The sequence below is a fragment of the Bombus vosnesenskii genome, unplaced genomic scaffold, assembly GCF_011952255.1.
Source record: "Bombus vosnesenskii isolate JDL3184/JDL3185 unplaced genomic scaffold, Bvos_JDL3184-5_v1.1 scf7180000013352, whole genome shotgun sequence".
In the NCBI taxonomy this organism is placed as follows: domain Eukaryota; kingdom Metazoa; phylum Arthropoda; class Insecta; order Hymenoptera; family Apidae; genus Bombus; species Bombus vosnesenskii.
The window spans coordinates 2,239,311-2,264,158 of NW_022882988.1; the positions used below are offsets into that span (position 1 = coordinate 2,239,311).

The 24,848-nt window shown below is 41.7% G+C and overlaps 1 protein-coding gene across 2 annotated transcripts; it reads left to right on the forward strand.

The window, feature by feature from the left end:
• Positions 1-679: 679 nt before the first annotated feature.
• LOC117236751 (REPTOR-binding partner) lies at positions 680-19,080 on the forward strand. Of its 2 annotated transcripts, none has more exons than XM_033499954.1 (4): positions 680-887; positions 11,809-11,902; positions 16,763-16,884; positions 18,005-19,080. In XM_033499954.1, the coding sequence occupies exons 1-4, from the start codon at positions 849-851 to the stop codon at positions 18,107-18,109; spliced, it is 360 nt and encodes a 119-aa protein (XP_033355845.1). In that variant the 5' UTR covers positions 680-848; the 3' UTR covers positions 18,110-19,080. The 2 variants fall into 2 exon arrangements, with proteins under 2 accessions (XP_033355845.1, XP_033355844.1); XM_033499953.1 differs by lacking the exon at positions 680-887 and adding an exon at positions 3,890-3,955.
• Positions 19,081-24,848: the final 5,768 nt, after the last annotated feature.

Genomic DNA, 24,848 nt, shown 5'->3' on the forward strand with positions numbered 1-24,848 from the left:
TTTATAGTCATTTTAATTTTTGTATGAACATGTCCTTTCTGTGAAGTCGTCTGCTACTTACGTGTGATGTTTGGTTGCATATTTACGGTGTTATCGTAGAGAGTAAAATGCAGCATAGTTAAATATACATTAAAAGCATTCGTACAAGTTCGAACGATCCAGTTATATTCAGAGTCCAATTGAGAATTCTCACTCATATTACATGTTTCTAAATCTTCTGTGACGATAGCGTTGATTTTCATTAAAAATTTCGGAACTAAATAACGGATTATACAAAAAAATGTTTTGCATTAAAAGTGATGTTAATCACATTATTTTCGTGGTTATATTCATGGAATTATCTCGGATTTGAAATTGATTAAAAACATCAAATGTCTGAATTTTCAAAAAATTGAAGTGCGTTTCGTCATAGATGAGATACAATAGATAGATTTAATATACAATGCATTTCTGTATCATATAGTTTAATAGGAAATAAGTTTTAAAGGAAATAAGAAACATTATAAATGAATGATTTTATTGTAGGTATGTATATATGCTTTCTACGCTGAAAAGTGTTGAAATTTGTTCGCAGTTTGATTACTTACCGACAGTTAGCTTTGAATAGGATCCCTTCATAACATTTCATGGTTTCGCCGCAAGTGGCGCTATCATCCGTGATCGTGACGTAATATGAAATACCCGACAGTCAGAGGTCTGGGGGTCTGCTGTATGACCTTGCAGTGTTTGTAAACAGATACACGTTGCTATTGCAAAGTGTTGAGAATACGATAGAATCAAGATTTAACAAAGCGTGTCACGAAAAATTTGCTTGAGAAACAACGAGAAGGAGCAAATCCACGGGGATCATGGAAGTGGAGCCTATGTGTATCGTAGAAAATGAGACGGTGAGTCGACAATTTGTGGAAACGATAAATTGACAACGTGCTCGTGTGATGCAAACTGCCATGAAAAGCAGGCAACAACATTACGCGCGTTACAAAGATTACACCATGTTATGCAAAGAGGGCGCACGTACAAAATGTCAGCTTTTTTGTAGTAGTTGTTATTTTCGAACCAAAGACAAAGGGCGTTGTTTCTTTCGCTTGACGTCAGGATCTCTGAGATTGAGGGTTTGTCAAGGGGTCGTGGGGTAGGGGGCAAGCAGTTCCGAAGGGTGGCTGTTTGCTTGTGTGCGATTCTTAGTGTTCGTATAACAAAGTTGACGTTCGATGTCGCTGTTTCGTTTTTCGCATTCTTGTCGACTGATCGCGCCACGTGTCGCTGGTTTTCGTTCTTTCGTTTGTTAAGAGATGTCTCTGCCGTCTTTAGATGGTCACATGATTTTCAGGCGCGGAATATACTGGAGTTCATGTTGCGACTAGAAATCGTTCGATCGTCAACGTTCGTGTCTAGATTTATCATGCAATTACTATTATGAAATTCGCGGTACTTTGATAAACATTTGTTGTGTCAAGTTTAGCATGATTTATCTACTCAAGAGATAGTGACATATCATATCGAAGGAACTTATTATTGGCTTTCATTCGAGCGTCATATTATAACGTATTTGACATGTCATCATAGGTTACGGTTACTATCTACGTATATCGTATATTAAAACAAGAAGGAAGAAGATGAAAGTAATCGAAGAATAGTTATATGTATTTGATTAATCAATCGTATTTACTACAATAGATGCAAGCAGTACTCAGTTGCTACTGAGTATTCAATTCTCGTGTAATAAGAACGTTTCATTAACCAATAGAAATTTACAAAATACTACGCATAATTGAATACGTTACAAATGTCAAGTATTTATGACATGAAAAGTTCTCACACTCTATCCATAGACAACTCTGGAATCGGAAGTCGTCCATTCCGATCGTAACGAACCAATCGATGCGTTCGGAAAATGGACCGCGTAACTTGGTTACGTGCAAGCGTAATTTTAAAGTCAGTGCCGTGTGTTTCACTAAATCGCCGATACGCGTCGCGTCAGTTGTTTAATATTACCGGTTGTTCGGGCACCGGTACCGAGCACCACGTCCCTGACCACAGCGTTTTAGCTCATCAACTGCGCAGTTGACACAGCTCGCAAGTCGCGTAGCACCGGTGAGTTTTTTTACATACAAATTTAATACGCGTTCCCGTAATTTCCTAGTCTTTAAGAGTGTTCTCGCTACCATTGTAGCTCGATGTTTGTTTCTTTTGAATTAGCCGTGAATTTAGCTACGCTTCTCGAACGCCTGATATACATACATACCATTTCCGAACCATACCCTGTTGATTCTGTCTTCGTTCAGTCGATAGTACGTACGCACGCTTTTCCGCCGGCATACGTTTAAGTCGGTGATGCACAGTCGCGCGGAATGTTTTAAACTCTATGAGTCTCGCGAGATCCATTTCGACATTGTTACGTAGTTTAAAATGCCGGTCGATCGTTCTCTGGCTCTACCGTTAGACCTGGTCGCCCACACGCGACGCTACTGCGCAATTTAGCGGTGCATATCTATCGCGAGAGAAAAAACTGTCCTATTAATTGGAGAAACTTTGGTATACATGTAGGAATTTAAGGGAAGACCCGTTTCTTCTTTGCGATGTACATATATCGTACCTACGATAAATGTGTTCGCGTTTTAACGGTTTTGCGCGGTCTTACCCGCGTATGTTCCTTCTCCATAAATCGCGTAAAATTTAATCAAACCCAACCGATGTGTCGAATGCAATTTAACGCGTATAATTTATTCGCGTTGTTTAATTCATGCGTCCAATTAGGGTAGAATGTTATTTTTACATTTTAAGACGCAATTTGTAATTATCAGTTTTTTTTTTTACTTTCTTACGATATGCTTCGATCGAAATAAAATTTCGACGCATCGTAATTTATCGTTTCACATTCGCGTTTAGTCGAAATGGAATGTTATTCCAAAATAATTTACTTTGATCGAAAGAATTCCGTTTCGATTCTTTTCTGAAATTTCTTTCGGTTACCATCGTCTGTTACGCACTGGGAAATCTCAATGCTTACGTTTCTCGCGATTACGAACAAGTAGAAAGTAGCTCACGTTTTGCATCGGCATGGCGTTACTTCGTTACATGTAGTCATTCTCGAAACTTACGTATCGATACCCAGCATGTTTATAAACACTTTTCGTGTTCGAACGTGCTCATTTGGCTGCGAGAAACCCGATAGGAGGAGCCTTTGTGTTTACTCGTGCCTCTGATAACCATTCGATGAATCGCGTTTACGAAATCAACGAGTATCGCGAATTCGTAGCAAAAACATTTCGCAGCGTTATTGGGGTACTCTGGAAACGAAATATTTGTCAACACGTTTTCGTATTTCTAAGACGCGTTAAAGGCACACAACGAATAACGAGATTTTTCGAACGTTGTCTGTACGTGTTAGGACTCTGTTTATTCAAACTTCATTCATTGAAATGTTAGTTAATACTTATTTGATCGAACTTACTTATCTTAAGGCGAGCTTTTATTATGTAAACGAAAATGAATAGATAGCGAAGAAAAATGTTGTACCTTTATTGCATGAACCGTTTGTATGAGTTTAGGTAAATGAAATTATACTGCTGTTCGAGTTATCATTCTAATCTATCGTTACAGAAATCAGTCACAGCTGTAATATATCGTGTTGAAATAAGCAACAGCAACCCAGTGGGACATACACGATACGGTGAATGTGTTAGAAAGCCTTCGACTGCTAAAAAAAGTAAAGTATCTACTACGCTCTAACATACGTTCGTTTAAAATAGGTCGATGTCGATAGGATTTGAGGAAAATATCCTTGGACGCATCTAACACGATCGTTAGAAGATGAATCGCAGAAGGTGGAAGGTATTTTGTAGGCAATCTCGCAACTCCCATCAGGCAGTCGCCCTTCCATCGTGATCTCGATACGTTTGCGATGCAATCGAAGCGTGGTGAACGGCGACATCGTCACGACGGATGCTCCGCGGTTCGTAAATCTCTTACGACGGTTCCTTATCGATACGAGGTCGCGTTCACTCGATAGGACCTCCTTGTCGATTTCACGAATTCTATCTTTCGGCGGCGATGATTCGATGGATGTTCCATCCTTCAATTTCCATAGCCGTACGGCACATTTTTCTAATTTTTATGGAACGTTTCAAGCGTCCTTTTCGAGGTAAACGTACGAGCATCTTCTTTCTTATTTTTATTAGAAATTACACAATTTTTTCTATCGTATTACATTGTTTCAGCGAAGGAGAGAAAAGCTTACGTTTCTGGTAAGAAAAAGTTGGATTAGGTAATAACATCGGAATCAGAATATCAATATTTTATTAGCGTACCGAAGGTTCGCGCAATACCCAAGAGCAACTATCGAGAAGTTTATTTATCTTGAAATTGGAGGATTAAGGAGAAACTAACCGTAATCGTCAGACGTCTGACGCTGGATGTGGTTCCGACCAGGCAGACGTAGCGTTAGTAGATATTTCCCATCAATGTCAGACGTTTGTGTACTAATGCATCGAAGATGCACGCTTCTGCACGATTTTCAGCTGTCGCATTCGGTTATCGATTTATAAGAAATCCCACCTTTATACTAACTTGTAAATGGTCGTGTAGAGAAACGCAGTCGATACAGCCATTGCCTAATTGAATCATTTTAAGCGCGTTGACTTCACTACTACGAATTCATTTCTGCTCTTTTGCATTTTTTAATCTGCGAAATTATAAGCAACGAATTTAATTCCTGCGAGGTAAATTTTTTCTGTTAAAAACAGAACAATACACGTATAGTGGCTAACTGGTATTATTTAAATTTGAAAGCAACATAGGTTAACGTATTCGTTGTTAGAAAGCGTAGCTGCGTTGAAATTGCACATTTCTTTCGTTATAAATGTCTTCATCTTCATTGCAACGTATTATGTCTAACGCTTTCTCTATTTTTTTAAGCCATATTGTCGAAATGCGTATAAACTGAAAAAACGCAGTAGTCGTGCCAGCCGCATTACTCGAATAATTAAAACGTGGTAACGAACGTATACATCGTTAGCGATGAAACGAATGATATGAAATTATAATTTAAAAGAAGATGATACAAATAACAATAAATTCGACGGAATATTTTTAAAATAGCATTTCATCGGTCGCATTCTTGTATTTTTCAATTTATGCGATCGATCGATACGATATCTGAGCCACTTGAACGTTCGATTCTTATGTTCGAAAGATTGGTAATCCACGAATCAACTACTCGTTTAACAGGTTAAAATAATCGTTTAAACCCCTGAGAAATTGATCGAATAGAAAAATAGGAGTAATCAGGGTAGGAAAAATCCAGCGTGGCAGACGTTAGAGATACTCGGTAGCGAGAACAAAAAAGTTTGTTCGGCGGTTGCGAATTTAGGGCGCGAAACGTGGACGGGCGTGGAGCGTCCCTGAATTTACGGGATTTTCGTCGGCGGGCGCGATTTCACCGTGGCGCTTTGCCATTGTATTCGCGGAATTTCTCTCGTTCATTGTTACATAGCGGCGTTGGTGGCGCGGTTGGAAAATTACGAGGCTCCCTCCTCCACTTCCTCTTTCTTCGTCTCTCGTCCGGTCGCGTTATTTCTCCTGTGTACAATGACGTGGAAAAGCCGAAGAAGGCTTTCACGCGCGTCCTTGTTGTCGCCTCGTTTTTACCTACGTTTTTTCCTTCCTATTTGCACCTGTCCGTGACGTCCGGTAACGCGATTGTATCTTTCGTCATAACGATACGTAGATTCGCTTTGTTAACCCTTTTGCTGCTTTACCCTTGGAACTGGCAACGTTTTCAATATGAAAAAATTGGCGCTTGAATACATAGTTGTAAATATTAATTACGGTGTAATTGTCATTAATCGTCAATTACGATAAATTCTGACATAAATGGAAATACAAACGATTGCGTTGTATCGAACACGAGTATTTAAGGGTTTCAGCGAGTCATTAATTGGCCAGTAGTTGAGAACTCAGCGGAGAGGCGCATTGAGGGATCCTTTGAGAAAGAACCTGGATATAGTAATTTTTTAATTCGATAGGTGAAATTTTTAATTCAGTGCGTTTAACTTCGAAGATAAATCTTGGAATTAAATTACGCGTTTAAACTAATATCGATGAAGTTGAATTAACATGATAACCGAACGAGTCTTATTCGTTTCTTACAAATCGTGCATTTATCACGTATTTCCTATCAGATTACTATCTTTCTCGACTGTATTATCTATCGGAGTACTTCTTCTCAGCCATCGAGTGGAATAAAATCAGACAGAAAATGAACAAGAATTGACCTATCGTATTTTTTTCCATGTGACGTTCGATTAGAAAAGAGAAAAATTATAACAAAGAGAGTACACGTTGCTGGGAAAGTGGTTTGTCACTTTCAGAGTTTTATCATTCTACGTCTTAGGTCGACTAGCGTAAATAGACTTTGTCTCGTTCGTTAAGCTCTGCACCAAGTCGTCGCTTCCTCTTGCGAGATTCACTTTGTAGGCCACGGATGAAAGAGCGCGTGGAGAATCGTGCAACCTTCGACGAACAAAGGTAATCATAAGGTTGCGCAGCTTGTGTATCCGGCAACTGTGTTTCACGTTCACTCGATGCCTAGCGTTTTATAAGCGTGAATCGCAGTTACATGAAGCGTAAGTAGCGTTTTTCTGTGACATTACGGAAATACGATAAGAACGGACAATCGCAGTAATCCAATCGTAGGTCGACACTGATTTTATTAACGGTAGCGAATACCGACGACGATCGTGTTTAGTTGGTTCTATTCTATGCTGGGACAACGTTGATCATCGTTTCCTCGAACGGCAGGAACGTCTTCATGCAGAAGCATTGATTGAATTCATGCTCGGCCGGATTTCTCCGATTCGCTTGCTCGAGCCTGCAGTAAAGCGTAGATTGAGAAACGAAGAGGTAAAAGAAGCGGCGGGTTTAACGCGTGTAGCTTGCCGAAGACAAAAAGGGACGTCTTCCGCGGTGATTTTCAGTCTCGTCTTTATTTCGTGCCGTGTAAACGTTGTTATGAATTTCCAGAGGAATCACGGACCGGCGTAAGAGGATTTCGCCTAACTCCGTCCGTCTACTGAATAATTGAACCTCGCGGCAATCTCTGCCGCCCTGTTCCGCCAAGAATGAGACCGACAAACCTTCGCTTCGGCTCGATATTACGGCCGAAGCTAGGCAAATTGCTTGGCTGGCCGCGAGGCACGAATTTGCATGGCCATTTTCACGATCGCAATTGTACGGTTTCCAATGGTTTTGTAATCGTACAAAAACCCCACCGACTATTTACTCTTCGCCCGCGTGACTCGCTCTCTTCCGACCACGAGGACCATCGCTTGGCGACGAATGGTAGAGACGCTTTGGCAAATTTCGATACGGTATAAAGTTGGACGCGTTAGCGGCACCGCGTCATCGAGGTCGATGTGCTTCGTGGAAAATGGACGAGGAGGAAGGGGTTCGTATCGAAGTAAAAATTGACGAGAACGAGACGAGAACCATCTCGAAGAGGGAGAAAGAACGTCAGAGTAAGAAACGGAGCGACAGAGACGGTAGAGAGATTTTTGGGGTTAATAGGAGGTATCAAGGGTTGGAAAGATGGCTAACGCGTTTAAGAGAGTCTCGCTAAGGGAGCCTGGAAGTAATTCCATTAATAACGAAAATTAATTGAACGACGAGTTCTTTCCGTGGAATTCCGCGAGTGGTCTGACTCGTACGAAAGGAACGGAGTTCGTGGCCGAGTTAAAAGGGTAGGACGAGCTAAGGACGTTTCCCGAATCCTTTGTAATTAAAGACTTTCGACTCGAGAGGTAATCGTCCCGGAAGTTGTGCCATCAAGTAGAAGAAACAGAGCGTACGTTAACGAACGATATTTACCACGTTCGTGGTCTCGAATTAATCGCAGATGCACCAGAAACAAAGAGACCTTATCGGTCTCGTTTCTATCTCCATCTATCGTTTATTTTCTTCTATTCCAATCACCTGGAAAAATCTGTACGGTAACGAGAAGAAATTTGAGCAGAAGAGGGGAAGGTTCGTGTAAAACGAATCGAATGGAACGAGAGTGTCGGACGCGATGTACAAATACTTCATTAGCGCGCATAAAAATTCACCGAATAACCCGAAGGGATTTTTATCGTATATTTTAAACGACAGGACAATGTTCGTCGATCGGCTTCAAGTGAGAGTTATTTATATTTCAACTTTATCCTCGCGCTAGTCCAGCTTTCGTTCGTGAACCTCCTATTCGAGAGGAGACGCAGTTGCTCGTCTCTGGTTTTTATTCTCCCTTGATGAAATCTATTCACGGAAGCAGGAAGATGAATAAAATTTCTGGTATACCAGTTAGGCGGTCTTATTAAAGCATAATAGAATACCGATTACGCGAACTATTAATAGAACGATCAATTATCGGAACAACGATTAACGAAAAATTCGATGATCGCGAGTAAGATTGGGAAATATAATAGATTAGAAATAAACACAGCAGATTATAATATTTAATATTAATATTTATAATTCAAAGAAAGTTGCTCGATTATCCAGCCTGTGTCACGATCAATTCGGATAATCAAGACTGCACCGTATAATAAACGCGTAGAACGTGTAAATTTATGTACAAAGCCGAACAGAAAACTAACACGTCACGTCGATTCTATTTTATTTCGTTTATATTTACTTTATCCATGCTTTTCTACTTTGAACGGCTGCCGGTTATATCGTCGTTTGCGCGATTCTGTCTTATTATAAATAGGATTTTGAATAAAATATTAGATTGTCGTGAAAGTTTCTTTCGTTTCATAAGGTGATAACAGATGAACAAGAATTTCTGTTTTATATCATTTTATTGAATTACGTATTTATTGATATACGTATTTCGTTCTATTTCTATTATTACGTTCGTGCATAATTCAATAAACTAATATAAAACAAAAAACTATTATAAAACGAAAGAAGCTCTTCGGACAACCTGATACGATGATCAACTATATCCAGTTGATTTTTATCGGGAATAAATAATTTATAAATAAACGTAGCGATCAAAAACGAAAGTATCAGTCGACAGGTGTTGCGTCGCTTCTGCAACACGCCCTAATAGCACGTGCAACATCGCCTTTGACACGATCAGTGACCACGCATCGGTCGTCCGTGTATACTATACCTATAAACTAAACCGTATATGCCATGCCGCAACGAATCGTGCGTTCGTATCGCTAGATTAAATCACGCTTTACGCGGAACGAAGAGCTGCGGCACGAAGCGAGCCGCGTAACCCGGCCTTTGCGCTCGAGAAACACGCGTAAGAGGGAATCGGCCGACGAACTGCGAAACTACAAAGCCCCTGTGCTCGATTGTGTACAGTGTGGTCTACTAGCTTCCGGTCTCTGGCGTGCAGCAGTTTACCATCGAGCATCCGGCTATTCCGTCCACGCAATCTCTCTTGTCTATAACCTGCGCGAATCTCCGAAGCGTAATCCTCAAAGTATAGAGAATAGAGAGCTACCTGTCGTTACTTACGAATTTCAATATTTTCCTCTCGATACGTGCGCTGTTAGTGAGAATGGAGATGAGCCTAAGCGACGTAGGTTCGATCGGTTTCTAACGATATTGCACCACTTTCCTTTGAGATCATTTTTAGTAACAAGGTACGTACTCGCGTGTATCTTCGTTATTGGCCGAGATGGTCACGTTTCGAAATTTGTCGTCCACGTCGTCGGACAGAAAGCCGAACGCAACTTTACCGTTGTTTTTACTATTGATCCTTGGGAGAAGTGTCTAGCTTTTATTCCGCTGGAGATCGGACGGTAAAAGCGTCAAATATGTACGCGGAGACAGTTGAAATCGACGGCAGATTCGAGAGGTTGATGGTCGAAGCGCGGAAACGAGCGAATCGTTCCCCTCTGCGATCGGATACACGTCAGAAATGCGAGTGGGATTGTCAAGCGCAGGAATGATGGTGCAGGTAGCACGGCATCGGCGATAGGGGCGTGCAGGAATCGACGGAAGTGTCAGTGACAGTGTAGGGATTTAACGAGTTTTCCTGCCCTTCCCCTATAGGGTGTACTCACGCCGTCGACCGACGTGTGTCTCAAATAGCGTAATATAGCGGCAAAACGATGGAAATCTAATTTCTCTCGATTCAGCCACGTTGTTCTTGCGTCTGTCTGCTCGCTGACAACATGCAGCGCGTGACTTAATTATAATCTTGATTCTGAAACTGGTCAGAATGGCATAAGGCACACGACAGGGTCTTCGTGAACAGACGCAAGTCGGAATCCTTATTCGAGCGTGCTGCTGCTTGTCTCTCTCTCTTACACACACACACACACTCTTTCCCTCTCTTTTTGCACGTTTCCTGTATCTCGCTACTCATCGTGCAACATCAATTCCATTTTCTATCTACAAAGACTGGCGCGTGAGAAGAGTCACGAGACCGAGGGAGGATGAAAGAAGGACAGGGAATCGGGGAGAGCCTCACAGCGTGAGGTAGACAGAGAAGAGACGAACTAGGAGGGTGGGAGGCGGGCGAAAGAAGTCGGAAGCGGTCGAGGGAAAGAAAGAGGATTCGAGGAGATTTAATACCAGATAGGATTGAGAGGCAAGGATAGGGCCGAAGGTAAACATCTTCCTTAAAAGAGGGCTGAATTTGTATTTTGTCACCCGTGAGCACATGCATAGCTAAGCCTGCGGCCTCCTCTACTCGTCGCAACAACCGTGCCCAGGGGACGTCTAAATTTTAACGGGTCGTATGGGGTTGCTGTCGTTCGGACACGCCTGTATCTCCGCGTGCGTTATATTCGCTTGTTTGCCTTCTTTATCTCTCGAGGGGGCAGAAGATCGTCTTTTCGATTCACCCCTCCGGTACTACGATCGTATTCTTTTTGCTTGGCGCGTTAAACAACCCAAGCAACGAACGATGGTTCTTTTTAAGCAACTTTGACTATCGAGTGGCGGTAAAATGGGCGGCGACCGCGTTCCTTTGCATTTACGAAACGTTCCATACGCGTCAATGGCGCGTTGGAAAGTTAAGCGGATAACGACCGGGAAGAAAGAGGCGCCGTCTGGCCTTTCCGCAACGACAAATTACGTTATTTGCCGCGGTTATCCTAACGCGAGAACTCGTCAATATGGTCTTCTGTAAATAGCCGTGATGCGCTTAGGTTAGCGTCGATGGGGACTTTCTGTCGAGCTTCTAACAATTCTAGTCAAGCTGTTCTCTTTCTCTCTCTCTCTCTCTCTCTCACTTCCTCTCTCGCTCCTGGATAAGCTTTTGTTCCCATTGAAATCGGTGGACGTTGTTCTCCGCGAGCTCGAACCAACTCGTTTGAGATATTAATCAGTGGAAGGAAGAAACAACGGATCAAGCGGGTATTACGTCGCCGTAGAGACTCGTATCATTCGCTTTCAGATCTTCCCACTAGCCGTTTCGTCGCTGTGATGTTCTGACGTTACGATTCCCGATTTTTCTCGATAACCGGCAACGGTGCACAAAAGTGTTTTTTTACCATCGCGTTATATCCCGAACGCGTCGCGATTCTTGTCTGTTTATTTTAGTTCTCGCTGAATTTTGTCATTTTTTGTGACCGGTAGAACGAATCCGATTGTAAATGTCCTTCGTAGCAAGTTAGGACGCGTTTTGACCATTTTTTTTTTTTACTATACAATTTCAAAGTTTTTGAATATTCGCAGAATCTCAGAGTTTGTTGTTCGCTTTCTGTTCGCCGCTGTATTTCTAACTGCAAAAGATAAATTCTCCAGTTTACGTTTCTCCATTGTATTTCTCCAGTTTACTAAGTCTGTTTTCTTTTTTAATTTCAGGAGGGATCTCGCGGTGATCGGAAAGAGGGGGGTAAGAGGGGACGCAAGCCTGGAAGGAAGGCGTCCGACAAGACGGACATGAAAGCCAAGCTCGGTAAGAAGCTTCTCTATGTATTTGTCACGTCTGCTTCAATTTTACTACTCTCTATATTATTCAAGCGTGGACATTAGAAACTCTTAGTATTTACGGTAGATCGCGAAAGAATCGAACGCTTATTATGGAAAATTATTATGAATATATTATACGCGTTATGGGAAATTTATCGAACCTTCATTAGCATTGAAACGAAACACGTCTATCGCGACTATATTGGTCAAATTTACGGCCAGTGCGAATTTGCAGGGCTAGAAGTTACGAGACATTTATTCACTCGGTAAAAAATTATTATAGTATTCTATAATACAAATATGTACTTTCGTGAGTCGCTGTATATCGATGTATACCTTCGCGTTACCAAGAAAAAATGTATCAGGCAAAAATTGCCGGATAGGTTAAAAAAACGCTCGGAAGATTGTATAAGATAAGAAGATTGCTTCCTTTACGCCTTCGGCTATCCAACGCGAAATTTTCCGCCGATACGACGATCATGTAAATCAAGGATGGTAATTCCGGCTGTCACCCCTTCTCCGCGTATTCCCAAAAGCTCGTCTCATCGTGAATCGTTCTTTTTTCGTTGCCGATGGCTAACGATATTTGCGCGTCAGCCTTAAGAAGCCGAGTTAGCCCCGATTTGCATCTTCACCGATGGTGTATTAAGTAGGAAAACAAGATGTAACCGCATGCGTTGCACAAGCCACGTGAGAAATGCACGCTGCTTGATTACGAGGCGTCGAATAACCGTTCTCGAGTCTCAGACCCATGACACCGTAGGAATATTTATCCTTCCCGAACGAATGAATATTTATGCTGGGTCAACTCGGTGGCTGGAACCGATGTTCCCGATGATTCTGTGCCACGACGCGATGGCAAGGTGTGCTTTGCAATTCCGTCGTCTTGGCAGTCAAGACGAGCGAAGACATTGGCGAGAAAAGCTCGAAGCGATGTTGCGGAATATCCGCCGCAGCCACGTTGCTCCTTTTCGTTTTCTTTTCTCGCGTCTTCCTTTTTTAATTTTCCGAGCTTTCCATCGTTCCGCTTTGCTTTTTCGCGCAGCTTCTATCTTTGTACATACGCGTTCACGTATAAACTCGCGGGGTAATCACGCGAGAGAAACAATTTTCCCCATGGATCCAACGTCTCCCTTCTTTCTATGCCTTCATTCCCGCAGCTTTTGCTTCTACGTGCATTCGAACTAGTTTCTAAAGGTTGGGCGGAAGCAACACGGACAGGATCTAAGCTCGTTTTACGACCAACTTTCGCGTTTGCAATCCTCGCAGCTCCGTGGTTGAACCGCGCTTTTCCTCTTGCCCGTATTTCTCTTTCTTTTGTGATTTCCTATCCATCCAGCTTCCCTGATCTTTGCTTCGAATCGACGCCGCACGACGAATACGCTGGTTTCGTCGAGTCTTTCGACAGCCGTAATTCGTGACGTTGCCACGACCGCTTCCGGTTTCGCTCGGTCAGCGCCGTAAATCCAATTTTCCCTAATTTCATTCACGCGCGCGATCTCTCCGGGCTTCCGATCGGTTGTTTTCACACGGATTTCCCGGTCAGATCTTATTCGACAGACTCGTTCGATTTCGTCCAGATGTCAGCTCCGAGCTACATCGTAAATGGAGCCGCAAATTGACTGCGCGAGAACGTTTAATTTCCGTGTCGAGATCGAATCGATCGCGGTGGCTAGTTGCGTCACCGACGCGTCTACCGCGCGAATTCATTTTCGATAAAATTCTCCTTGATCCGACTGCTTCGAACGTCTCACCGTCGTCGAGAGTCTCTTCCCGCCTGTTCCCCGGACAGCTTCCTTTTAAAAAAGAAAGGCTGCGACACGAGTGCCGGGCAAGAGACGTTTATTGCCGCGTAAAAGGCGGGCTTAGTGAGCCGTAGACGCGATAATAGCCGCGACCCTTGATCGTAAAGAGCTTTATCACACCGCGGTCCCAGACCACCGGAGAAATTTGCAATATCCTGCAACGGGCTATTAAGATCGATTTTATCCGGCGCTTCGTCTTCTTCGCGAGTGTTCGTGGCGTAGCGGAAATGTTACGCGCCGCGCTATCAAACCAGTGACGTCGTTCACGGTTCGTTTCCTTTATCCTTTTTCAGTAGACAATGCAATATTGTTAATTAATACAGAGATCGAGGCCATTAATTAAAATAGCAAAGTTACTTAAATATTAAAGCTGTTTAAATCATTTTAAATTCTCGCAATAAGATTTACATCGGCGAATCGTGTCGTTAATTCCTTATTTTTCCTTAACTCTTGTAAATAATTTTTAAAAAGTATAGTTCGTTATTTCGCACGAACGTAAACTTCTGGCCGATTAATCGTTTCCGTAACAATCTGAACCAACTATGATGCTCTATACAAGCGAAGTAGGTGCCCTAATACTTATATACCGGGGTCTATATATCGTATCAGAGTTTCATCAGTACCCTGTGTCTGTGTAGTACGTATCGCGGGTACGCCAGTACACGTGAAAAATAGCGCGTCACATTTGAGTTACGCGAATTTATCGCGCAATGGTTGCGTACACTGCGGATGCCCACGTCCTTCACCTTCGTTTGTAATTTTTACCACGACAATTTATGGCAAATCCAGCGGATGGAGCAGGCAACATTTATCGATGCTCGTTCCTCGCCGCGTACAACAGTCCGTTTGTATACCTTGTCTAAGTTTCGTATTTGTTTTACGTAGCACTAGGTCTATTTAGTTTCGATTTTATGGCAGTTGTTACGTGGTAGTGCCATTTCGTGCAGTTGCTGGCAGGTTAAGCAAGAAAGCTATTTGAATCCAGCGCTGCACATACATATAGGGCGTAACGGTATTTGTATGCGAAGTCAGATACGAGTGGAAAACTTTCCTGTTTTCGATTCAAACAGCTGACGTTTCGCGGTATTCTTGGGTTCGTCCTTTCTTCCTTTCGTTTCTTATCTTCAGAACGAAAGATCTTTTCCTTCTTAAACGATTTCCATACCCGAGCTGGATTTTAACATTCCAATTTTATAGAGCTCAGATCGCGACGCAATATGGGAAATTCAGTTAATTCCTGCCTTCATTGATGTAAACCAACGAGTCACGAAACTTTGTTTTAGAATATATTTCTTTTCTTATTCTTATTCAAAATTACAAACTTACCAATTAGCGTATCGAAGTACGTACGAAAAGAAGTTGCTAAAGTGTTTTAGAAGCTAATAAAATTTCAATTTGGGAATGTTATATAATAAACAGATGTACTTGCAGGTGTTGCGAGTGTTGAAGAGTTCAACGTGATTCGAAATCTTACTTGTTTCGTATTTTTGTTCGATGCCATAATTTTTTCGCACGTGCGCGATTCCTGTCACATCGTCATAGACGACATAGCCGGAAAAATAGTATCGCGTTACCAGTTACCGTGGTATCGAGCAGACACTAATGCTCGTACTAAGCTTAACACGTTTCTGGGTCTCATTAAGCTGCAATTTTTTTTTCCTTTTACACGTCTCATTATGTTGCTCGTGTTTTACGCGAGACGAGGTTCGGAGTACGATGCGATATTTTCCATCCAAAACTTGTCGCAAAGTCGCGTAAGAAAGCAGCATTTCAAAAATATTCTGTCAACCGTGGTTAGAATTCTGTTTTACTTATCTCGCGAGTGGCAGACCTCGAACGACAGATCTATTTTGAATTATTAACATCGTATTCCATTCGTCGTTGGATTCGATTTCGCGTGAAAAATTTACCAAAGGAACATCGGTGGCGTTACACCGGGTCGTTTGTTTCGCTTTCCTTCTCGTGATCTCCTTTTCCATTACTTCTTAAGAACGCTTCGTACTTGTCGGAGTTTGAATTTCGAGATGCAAAGGTACGAAACGAGTTGGGTATAAAATTGTTCAGAAAATTGAGTGGGCTGGACGTGAGGACAAAGCTATAATACTTGTTTATATCATACTCTCGTCTTCTCCTTTCTAAGCCAAGATATTCTATTTAGTGTGTTTCCATGTTTCAAGATATATTCTAAGCGAAATTGTATTGTACTGGTTATGAGGAAATAACTAATACATATTTTTAACACTAGAACTATCACACCAGCTAAATTGACTGGTTTTACAATTGTATTTTAAAATTCCTACTTCATGTTATATATTTTTTCCGCAATGATGCAATGACTTTCGCAATGATAATTGCTACTTATACCAATAGCAGTCAAAATGACTGGTACTTGTCAAAGCGTAAAAAGCTCCTGTAATCTGTTTATCGAACCTCGATTGACCAGTTTCCTCGTTTTGTACAACTTCTCACACGTTTTAATACTTTTTACTGCGTTTCATTCAACATGATGATATCAGTTATCAGGAAAGCTAACACTAACACTAGAAATACCACATCAGTCAAAACGACTGGTTCTACAATTTTATAAATGTGTCAACCCTCGTTTAGGAGTCATGGCCTCAGATGGATTAATAATACGAAAAATGTACTACATAACATGGAATTCCATCTGTAATCAATAAATATAAAAATATTCTATTATTTCGTACTTTTTTAAGATCAGTTATTTTGACTGGTTTTGGTAGAAATAGCTCCGTGTTAACTATCGGTAGTTCTAGCGTTAATTGAACGTAGAGAAATATAAAATCGCCGCAATAAACCGATAGCTTTTCTTCCATTTGGAAATATTAGATAGAAATGGTAAAAAGTAGTTTTATCTGTAAGAAAAATTCACTGCTCGATGTATCCCGTATGTGACATACGGCAGCGAACGTGTTAAGCAGTAAAACGTTACTGAACGTATACGACACTTTACAAGACCTTCCCTAGTTACATCGTCGTGAGTTTCTCAGGTTTACACTCTTTTGGGTTTATTTTTCCAGAACGAAGTCGACAGAGCGCGAGGGAGTGTCGTGCTCGGAAGAAGCTAAGATATCAGTATCTTGAAGAGCTGGTAGCCGACCGCGAAAAGGCTGTGCTCGCACTTCGAAGAGAGCTGGAGATGGTAAGTCCTTCTTCATGGGAATGTCTGCTTCTTATCCTTTATCATCTTATTTCCGACGATTCGTTTCTCCATCATATTTTGCTCGTATATCCTGTAATATCCCCCTGGCCGTTTCCTATGCAACGAGACGATAATAAATCCTTTCGCTCGGAAGAAGTTCTCGCGGCTTGCAAAGTGAGTTATACACCTATTATTCCGGTGCGCCCCTTCACGGTGGATGTTTTTAAAGTCGTACGTGTTCTCGATTATGCAATCGCGGGCCATTTTATCCAGCTCGTTCGGCAAAGAGTTACAGCTGTCCTAGAATCGTTGCGGAGCGTTGCGTTTGTATTTTCTGCGTGCGTTAATATCGTAAATTCCCGGGGCAAGGCAAGAGGAACGAGAATACCGGAGGACACAAAGTTTTTCCGAAGAACCATAAACATGTCGAGGTTCCTACCTCCTTTTTTGTCTTTTTCCTCTTTTGAACGGATTAATGGGCGTCCTGAAGTTTCCAGAATTAGTTCTGCTACCTAGACAACGATAGAGCGCGCGATGCAGGCATTGCAAAATCTCCTAACATTCATCCCCAGCGATGTTTCCTGGTTGTTCACGGGCCGAGCGTATCTTAGTTAATTACCCTGTGTGATTATCTAATGCTGTTCGATATATATATATATATATATATTATTACTAGTAAATCGAGAATAACGCATTTAGAACCGTGACTATCGGACGGTTGCTAAATCTCGCGTCTGTTTGCTTTAGATTTTCATTGTCGTAAAAGAATCAAATCCGATAAGAGTTTTAAAGGTACGTACATTTAAATTGTATGATCATGGATTAAGTAGAACGATGCGAACCCCACGAGCTTTTCACGTTTTAAGCTTTTTCTTGCAGTTGTATCGAAAAGAATCTTTCCACACGTTTATCCTGCACGTTCAAATCTACCGCAGAAGAACGACTTGTCGAGCGAATAGAAGAGGAAAGAGCCTTTCCCGCATTGTCTATCCACATCACCACCCTCCAACTTTTCCAGCTTCCTTAAAGTTCCCGAGAACTGTTTGAGTATAAGAAACGACGTTCGATCGCATGTCAGCTGGAAGCACGTGTAACCGCTATCCCGTTATTTTCCTTTCAGTATCGGCAGTGGGGACAGGAATTGGACGCCGGACGAGTTCCCGAAGGGCTACAAGCGATGCTAGAGGAGCTCGGCTCTCTGAAGCGGGAGAAAGCGGTCAACTAACCGAACAAGAAAGACAGAAAGAGAAACACGAGTCAGAAACATCGAGCTCTGCCATCTTTTTTTGCTTTTATTCATTTTATCGCGATAGTCGAACTTCCTCCCGTATTCCCGGTTATTCTTTCGACCGAAAAAGTCCGCACGGAAGAATTCAGATTCTTTTCAACGACTCGTTCGAGTTCTGTCTTGCGTTTTTGTACGGAAGAAGTCGTTGAAAAAAAAAAGAAGAAAAAGAAAAAAGAAAGAAAAGAGAGAGAAGAAATTCTATCTCGTCCAGACTTACGATTCTGTCCCACTTTTACCTAGTCTTTGTACGTTCTCCTCTTATCATGCTCTTCTTTGGAGGAGAAATCGATTCGGCGTCGTTGTTTCTCTAGTTATTATTATTGCGTTTTGTTTTTGATACTTTACACAGAAAATTCATTCGTGCCTTTTGTTACTTGTGATCGATTAAGTTAACAAACTTATTGTCCTTGTTTTATTATCGTTGCGACTCGACGATATAAAAACAGACCCGGTCAACGGTGACCAGGTACTCGTTGTACCGAAAAGTACCTAAAAGAAGTACCTTCTCTAACGATTGTTAAGAAGAGAGAAAGAGATGAAAATTATATATCTTTGTTACGCGTCGATGAAGAACGGCCGTTCTGTATCATAACGAAAAGAAAGTGATGAAGTACATATTTGCTTGTTCCGAGACTCTGTCATATATTATATTATAGTAGGTGTACTTGTTGAGCAATCTAGATCTCGTTTCTTTCAAATTATCTCCAGGTGCGTTTTCTTCTATTCTGATAACACAGCCGTGTGTACACGACCGACAAAGATTATCTGTATGGAAATGGTATTTTTGTACTGTCGTATAAAACGCTATTATTTTGTGCAGATTATTGATATTGCGAGAAACTTGTTCATATACATATATCTGGGAAAAGAAGTCTAAGGATTGAATAAATCGAATATTTTTAAACAAATCCGCCTCGTTATTTGTTTCTTTGCCTTTTTCATTCTTTCGTCAAGATTTTTCCATCACGAAATCATATTTTATTATTCATTTACAGTTCTTATGGTCGGACCACGGAGAACGCAGTTTTATCGACGTCATTTTGGAATAATATTTCTCACGCCATGACTCCGCACAGCTGTACACGAATTTGCATATTTCGTTGTGAAATACGTTCGACAACGAAATCTCTGTTTCGATTTGCGTAGATTGCAACGCAATCTCCCATCCATATTATCCAACGCGTCGAAACGACGTTACTGCTGTTCGATAAAAGAAGAGATTTAAAAAAAAGAAGAGAGAGGGAGAGAGAGAGAGAGAAAGAGAGAGCGAAAAGAACGATACGTGTCGGTGTGCCCGGCCACGTAAAATATTTACGAGCATATGGAAAATGTAAGTATCGAAGTCCTTTCGGACGAATCAGACTGTCAGGTCAAACGGTAATAGTGCCGATAATAATAATTGAAAGAAACCAGCTGACCTATATACTAAGAATAAGATATTATTTCAGTCTTTGAACAGTGTGCCGTTTGTTATTTAAACGCCACCTTGGAAGGAGATCCTGGTATCGGCCAAAGTATTTAATATCACGGCGCGAAAAAAAGCCAGGAAAAACGAATACTACGCTTCGTAACTTTCTGCTGCTCTTACGCTGTAATTCTTTTTTCGTCGTTTAATCGCTGAAACTTTAATGGACAACGTCCCACACGTAATTTTCCCTAAATCTAATTATCCTTCCGCAAAGCAGTTTAATTTAAACAGCTTACATCCATTCCGCCGTATGGAACGCGGTATTTCAAGTATAAACAAAATTCAGTCGTAAAAACGCGGACATACGTCCGAATGCGTGTACAAACGTGTGTAATTATACGAACGTGTAAAATGACACGCTTTTGAAAAAAGACGGAACGTTTCTTAATAGGTTTCCAGAGTTTCTCATGAATCTAGTTTTACCGCAGCTGCCTATCAGTCGCACTTGCGATGATCGTAAAAGCAGGGGCGCATGTGCACGCTGTCTTCTGCATCGTATAACGACGCACAGTTCCTCGCAGTCGTAAACTATGGCCCATTCAATTTCGTTTCCACGAAAAAACGCGTTTCCACCTGACGCGCGCGCTGGACGACGCAGCCAGTTCAAAAGGCGCGACACGGGGCGAGGGAAGAAAAAAAGAAACGGTAAAAAGAGAAACGATGGAAATAAAGGGTTGTCGTCGAGAGAATGTGGAAGCGGGAAGAAAAAGTAATATGGTAATTCGATAATGCTAGACAATGGTCACGAGTCTCCGGCCTGATTTACCACGCTCATGCGAGTGTATACTCCGTCCGCGTTCTGAATTTCAGCCGCATTAGGTTGGATGGAAAAATTTCTACCTATTTTCAGTGAATTAAGACGGTTTAATATCGTTAAGCGGTGGCAACCGTGGCCCTGGAAACGCTGCTAAAGAGTCGCGAGTAAAGCGCCGTTTCATTATTTCCTCTTTTATCCTCTCTTATTCACGGCTAACGCGTTTCGTTTCACTCGTGTTTCCCCATAAAGTTTACATTCTATTTTCAGGGATTGCGACGGGCGGTAGCGTCGATTATATCGCACGCGCACATATTCCACCTGTGTGCAAGGAAATATGGAAAACGCGGCAACACACAAGAACGATGTGCAAACGTATCACCTGTCCGAGTGTCGGAAGATTGAAGTCCGGTGAGTATCGTTTCTGATTCGAAATTCATAAAAACCATTCTTTACGCCGCAACGGCTGTTTACGTTGCAATCTTGACAGATATTGCGGGCTATATTACGGGGTCAGATAGGTTCTTCCGTTTAATCTGTGTGCTAATGCCGTTACCGTTACGAGCGGCGTGACCGGATTTGCGTTTCATTTACTTCGTAATTTATTCAATGACCGACACTTTTGTTTCTCGAATCTGCGCGAGCTAGTTCGCTTCAACGTCGCGCAACAGCAACGCGAGAACACGCTGCTTGAAACTTGGCGTGTTAATTCCGAACCGTCGCGCCAGTCTTCTATTTTGAAATACAATTTTTGCTCTTATCACGTTTTACGGTCGACGTTTGCAAAACGAAAGATATTTTTTCGCAGCAGCTCAAAATTTGTTATTCCGTTGTTCCGGTCTGCAGTAGCTTCTGAAAGTATTCGAACATTTGGAGAAACCTTTTGTGAATATATGTGTGTTATATGATACATTTCGAAATTTCACTTGACCACTACGGGTGTATTTGTAAAGTTTGAAACAAACCTGAAAATGTACGTAAAAATTGCAAAAGATTTAATACGAACGTATATCTCGCAGAAATCACAAAAGTGTTCAAACTATTGAATTAAAATCAGTTATTCGTTGTAGCAACGAGCCTCGATATTTTATGGAACCGTCCTAATACTCGTTATAGTTTTACAAGTCAAATGGATCAATTCCATATATTAAAAGAGAAGACGAGTAATAACGTCAGAAATATCATTTATTCAAATTTACCTTAAAATCTACGTGATTATGCTCGTGACATTCGTATTTCACTGCAGTGCTAATGAAATTTCAATTTCAAATACTTTCGCGTGCCACTGTATATAAGTTTCCATCAAATTCAAAACATAACTTTAATTACAAAAAGGAAGCTCAGTCTGCGCTTCTCCAAGGTGTAGATCAAACAAAATCCAAAGTAAATTTGAGGTAGCAGCAGGTTGAGGATCTTAATCTCGAAGGTCCCAGCTCGATACATATTTTATATGGTTGCTCGTTTCGTATTTCGCCGCGTGATCACCGAAAAGTTCCGATCTGTCAAGGGTACAAATAAATTTTTGAACAATGTCCCGTTCGAATGTCTCAGGGAACACAGCAGACATGCAAAGATCACGCGAAATGAACGCACGCGTTCGACAATTCAAGCCACGTGGCGATTTGAAGATCGAAGAAATTCGAGGGCTGTAGCGCCGAGTGGCAGATTGTAGGGTAAAGCGAATCGCATATAAAAGTATACATAAAAGAAAAAGTCGTGGAAATTTTTCAAACGACTGTACGGTGCTAGAACGAAGGTTGGTCAAAAGTAAAGCCGGGGAACAAAGTAAATCGACTTCCATTTGACCGGACACATCAAATCGAATTTCTCCGTTTTCTGTATCGATTCAATCACGGCCGCGATATAATATTCACGAACGGGCAGATTCCGTCAAATGTCTCTGGGTCTTGCGGTGTAGCACCTGGAAATGGTTTTCTATGGAGGTCGGTCGATCCACTGTCCGGACCTAGATAGGGTTAGCTATCAGGCTTTACGATTGACCGAATCGTAAAGCCGTCCTTCCTGAAGCGGGATACGATCAACCTACCAACCGATATTTGATTCTTGATCGTATAAGCCGAGAGCAAGGTCGCCGGTGCAGCAAATTCTGAGCAAATGTGCCGTTAATTCTCTGCCCGTTTGCCTGCGTAACCCCTTCAGCGTCATTTCCTCCTAGCTGTGGTCATTACACCGTCTTCCACTTGATACCTCATCTTCCTGCTGGCTCGAGGGCCAAAATTCAGGCCACCGATATTTCATTTCGTTCTGTTCGATACACCTGACCGACCTGGTTAATCCTCTTTCTTCGACCAAGCTTTCCTCGATGGGGAACTTTTTAACGTTTCTTGGTTACTCGTAGGGCGATCGTAACGTTCCAGGGTGATTCCCCCCCCCCCGTTCTTTATGATTTAGCGATACACGGTTCTACGTTTGTTCGGAGTTTCGTACGCGATCGCAGTAAAAATCCTCGAACAGAGAATAGAACAGCGTAGCTGAAAAAGTATCGTTCGCGGGATATGTTAAACCGTGCAAGAAATATAATCCTAGTTTCCATATAATACGCAGCGAGTAGTATTAAAGGATCAAATTTATAATTCGACTTTCTTCCATAAACTTGGATATTTAATCAAGAGCGATACAACGGCAGAGTGGCTTTGGCTTTGCCTTTCCACGTTCTTGTCGTTCCTCGATATTTCTCCTCGTCTTTTTGTATCTCCTTTCGTATTCAAGATATTTTCCTTCCTGTTGTTTCAAGCTTCTATGGTTCTCCTTCCGCCTGTTTCTTACAAAAGTCGTTGTAAAGAATCGACACTGCCGGGCAGAGATCGGAGTCGGAGAATAGAGAAAATCCACGGGAAAATGACAGTAAGAGAGGTATGAAAGAAGGAAGGAAACAATAGAGCACAGAGGGAGATGTTTCGTTTGCAACGGAAGGTTGGACGAAGAAATCGATTGTTCATTCACTGCCGCCCCGTCGAGATAGGAAGCTTAAGTGGTTTTTGCATGGCCGAATCCAGGTTTAAGCGTGTCAAAACTTTTTAACGAGCTCGTTAGGGACCTACCAATGGCGAAAAATTAATTATCACTGAAAGGACGATGTTCTTTCAGCCTCGCACCTTTCTCGTTCTTCGCGGACTCTCGTTCTTCTCTTTCTCCGCGAACTTTCGCGCGACAGTTTCCATCGGATACTTCTAGACGATCGGACGACGAAAACTCGTTATCTTCGTGGAACACCGGGCCCGGACTGACATTTTTTATTCCTGTATTTTCCACCTTTATCTTAAAACGTTGACGAATTAAGGCCACGTTTTTTACTGCACGACGTAAAACAGGATACAACGGGAAATAACCGTATAAAGATATGGGAATGCCGACGTTTCGGTTATGAGATAATAACGCATACAAGGCAGACAAGGAAACACACAGGATCTCGCAAACAAACGGTGGAAAATAAACTACGATCCAACGACTTTCGCAACGATACCGCGCTGCGTCAAATTTTGTATCCCGGAGGAGAACGATTGATTTATTCGATTGATAGGTAATCAGCCATTATCAAATCTGCGGAACGACAATCTAATCAAGCTCCGGCCGGAATTTACTGCACGTACCACCCTGAAATGCCAATAAACCAAGTCGCGTTTACGATTTCAACGTGTGCTTTGCACTTGATTGCCTTCTACGCGCTGTGTGAATCACCAACGAGCGCTGCCCTTTGTTACTTGTAAATTGGCGAATCGATGCACTCGATTTACAGCAGCACGTTTACTTGAACGATCTGCTTGTATCGCATTGACTTTCAGCCACGGTCTCGCTCTATCGCCGCTACCCTTGTTACCACGAGCCTCGTAATTGTTAATACGTACACAGTCTCGTAACTGCTGGTACAACTGCAGAAAAGGATAATCCTATACGAACGTATAAGTTGAAAATATGGAATACAACTTTTACATACGAAGATTTGTTCTCGAGAAAATTGATTCTATGATTGAAATACTTAAACGTATTCACCTCGTACGTATGCATCGAACCTGTTTCTCGGCTTACAGAATCTCCCTATGGGTTCATATCTCCGTTTATGTTTATATTTATCGCGTTGAATAAAATGAAACACACGGTGAAACAGAATATTCACGTACGATAAATTTGATTGTTGAAATTGTTGAAAATAATATTCCGTGGAATGGAATACCGCTCTTTGTGCTGACAAAAATTCGTGCGAATCCTTCCTAACGCGTTGTGAAAACAATCGTCTCTTTAATATTTTCAATATATCGCAGTCTTTTATATTGAATTTAATATTTTCAATATTGCCCGATACTTGCAATTTTTTTCAGAATGCGTGAATAAAGATCGGGCGGAATTAGAACGATCGTAGCAGTAAAATGTTTTATTTTCATAGGAGGGGAAAAAAAGGATGGTATTGCTGAGTGAAGAAAAACAGGTGAGCTTGA

Bases quoted from the DNA above. Each gene is read 5' to 3' on its own strand.
- LOC117236751 (XM_033499953.1), top strand. From the start codon at position 3,905: ATGCAATCGAAGCGTGGTGAACGGCGACATCGTCACGACGGATGCTCC. The intron at 11,903-16,762 runs GTAAGAAGCTTC...TTATTTTTCCAG, and splicing joins GGACATGAAAGCCAAGCTCG to AACGAAGTCGACAGAGCGCG. The intron at 16,885-18,004 runs GTAAGTCCTTCT...TTTTCCTTTCAG, and splicing joins TTCGAAGAGAGCTGGAGATG to TATCGGCAGTGGGGACAGGA.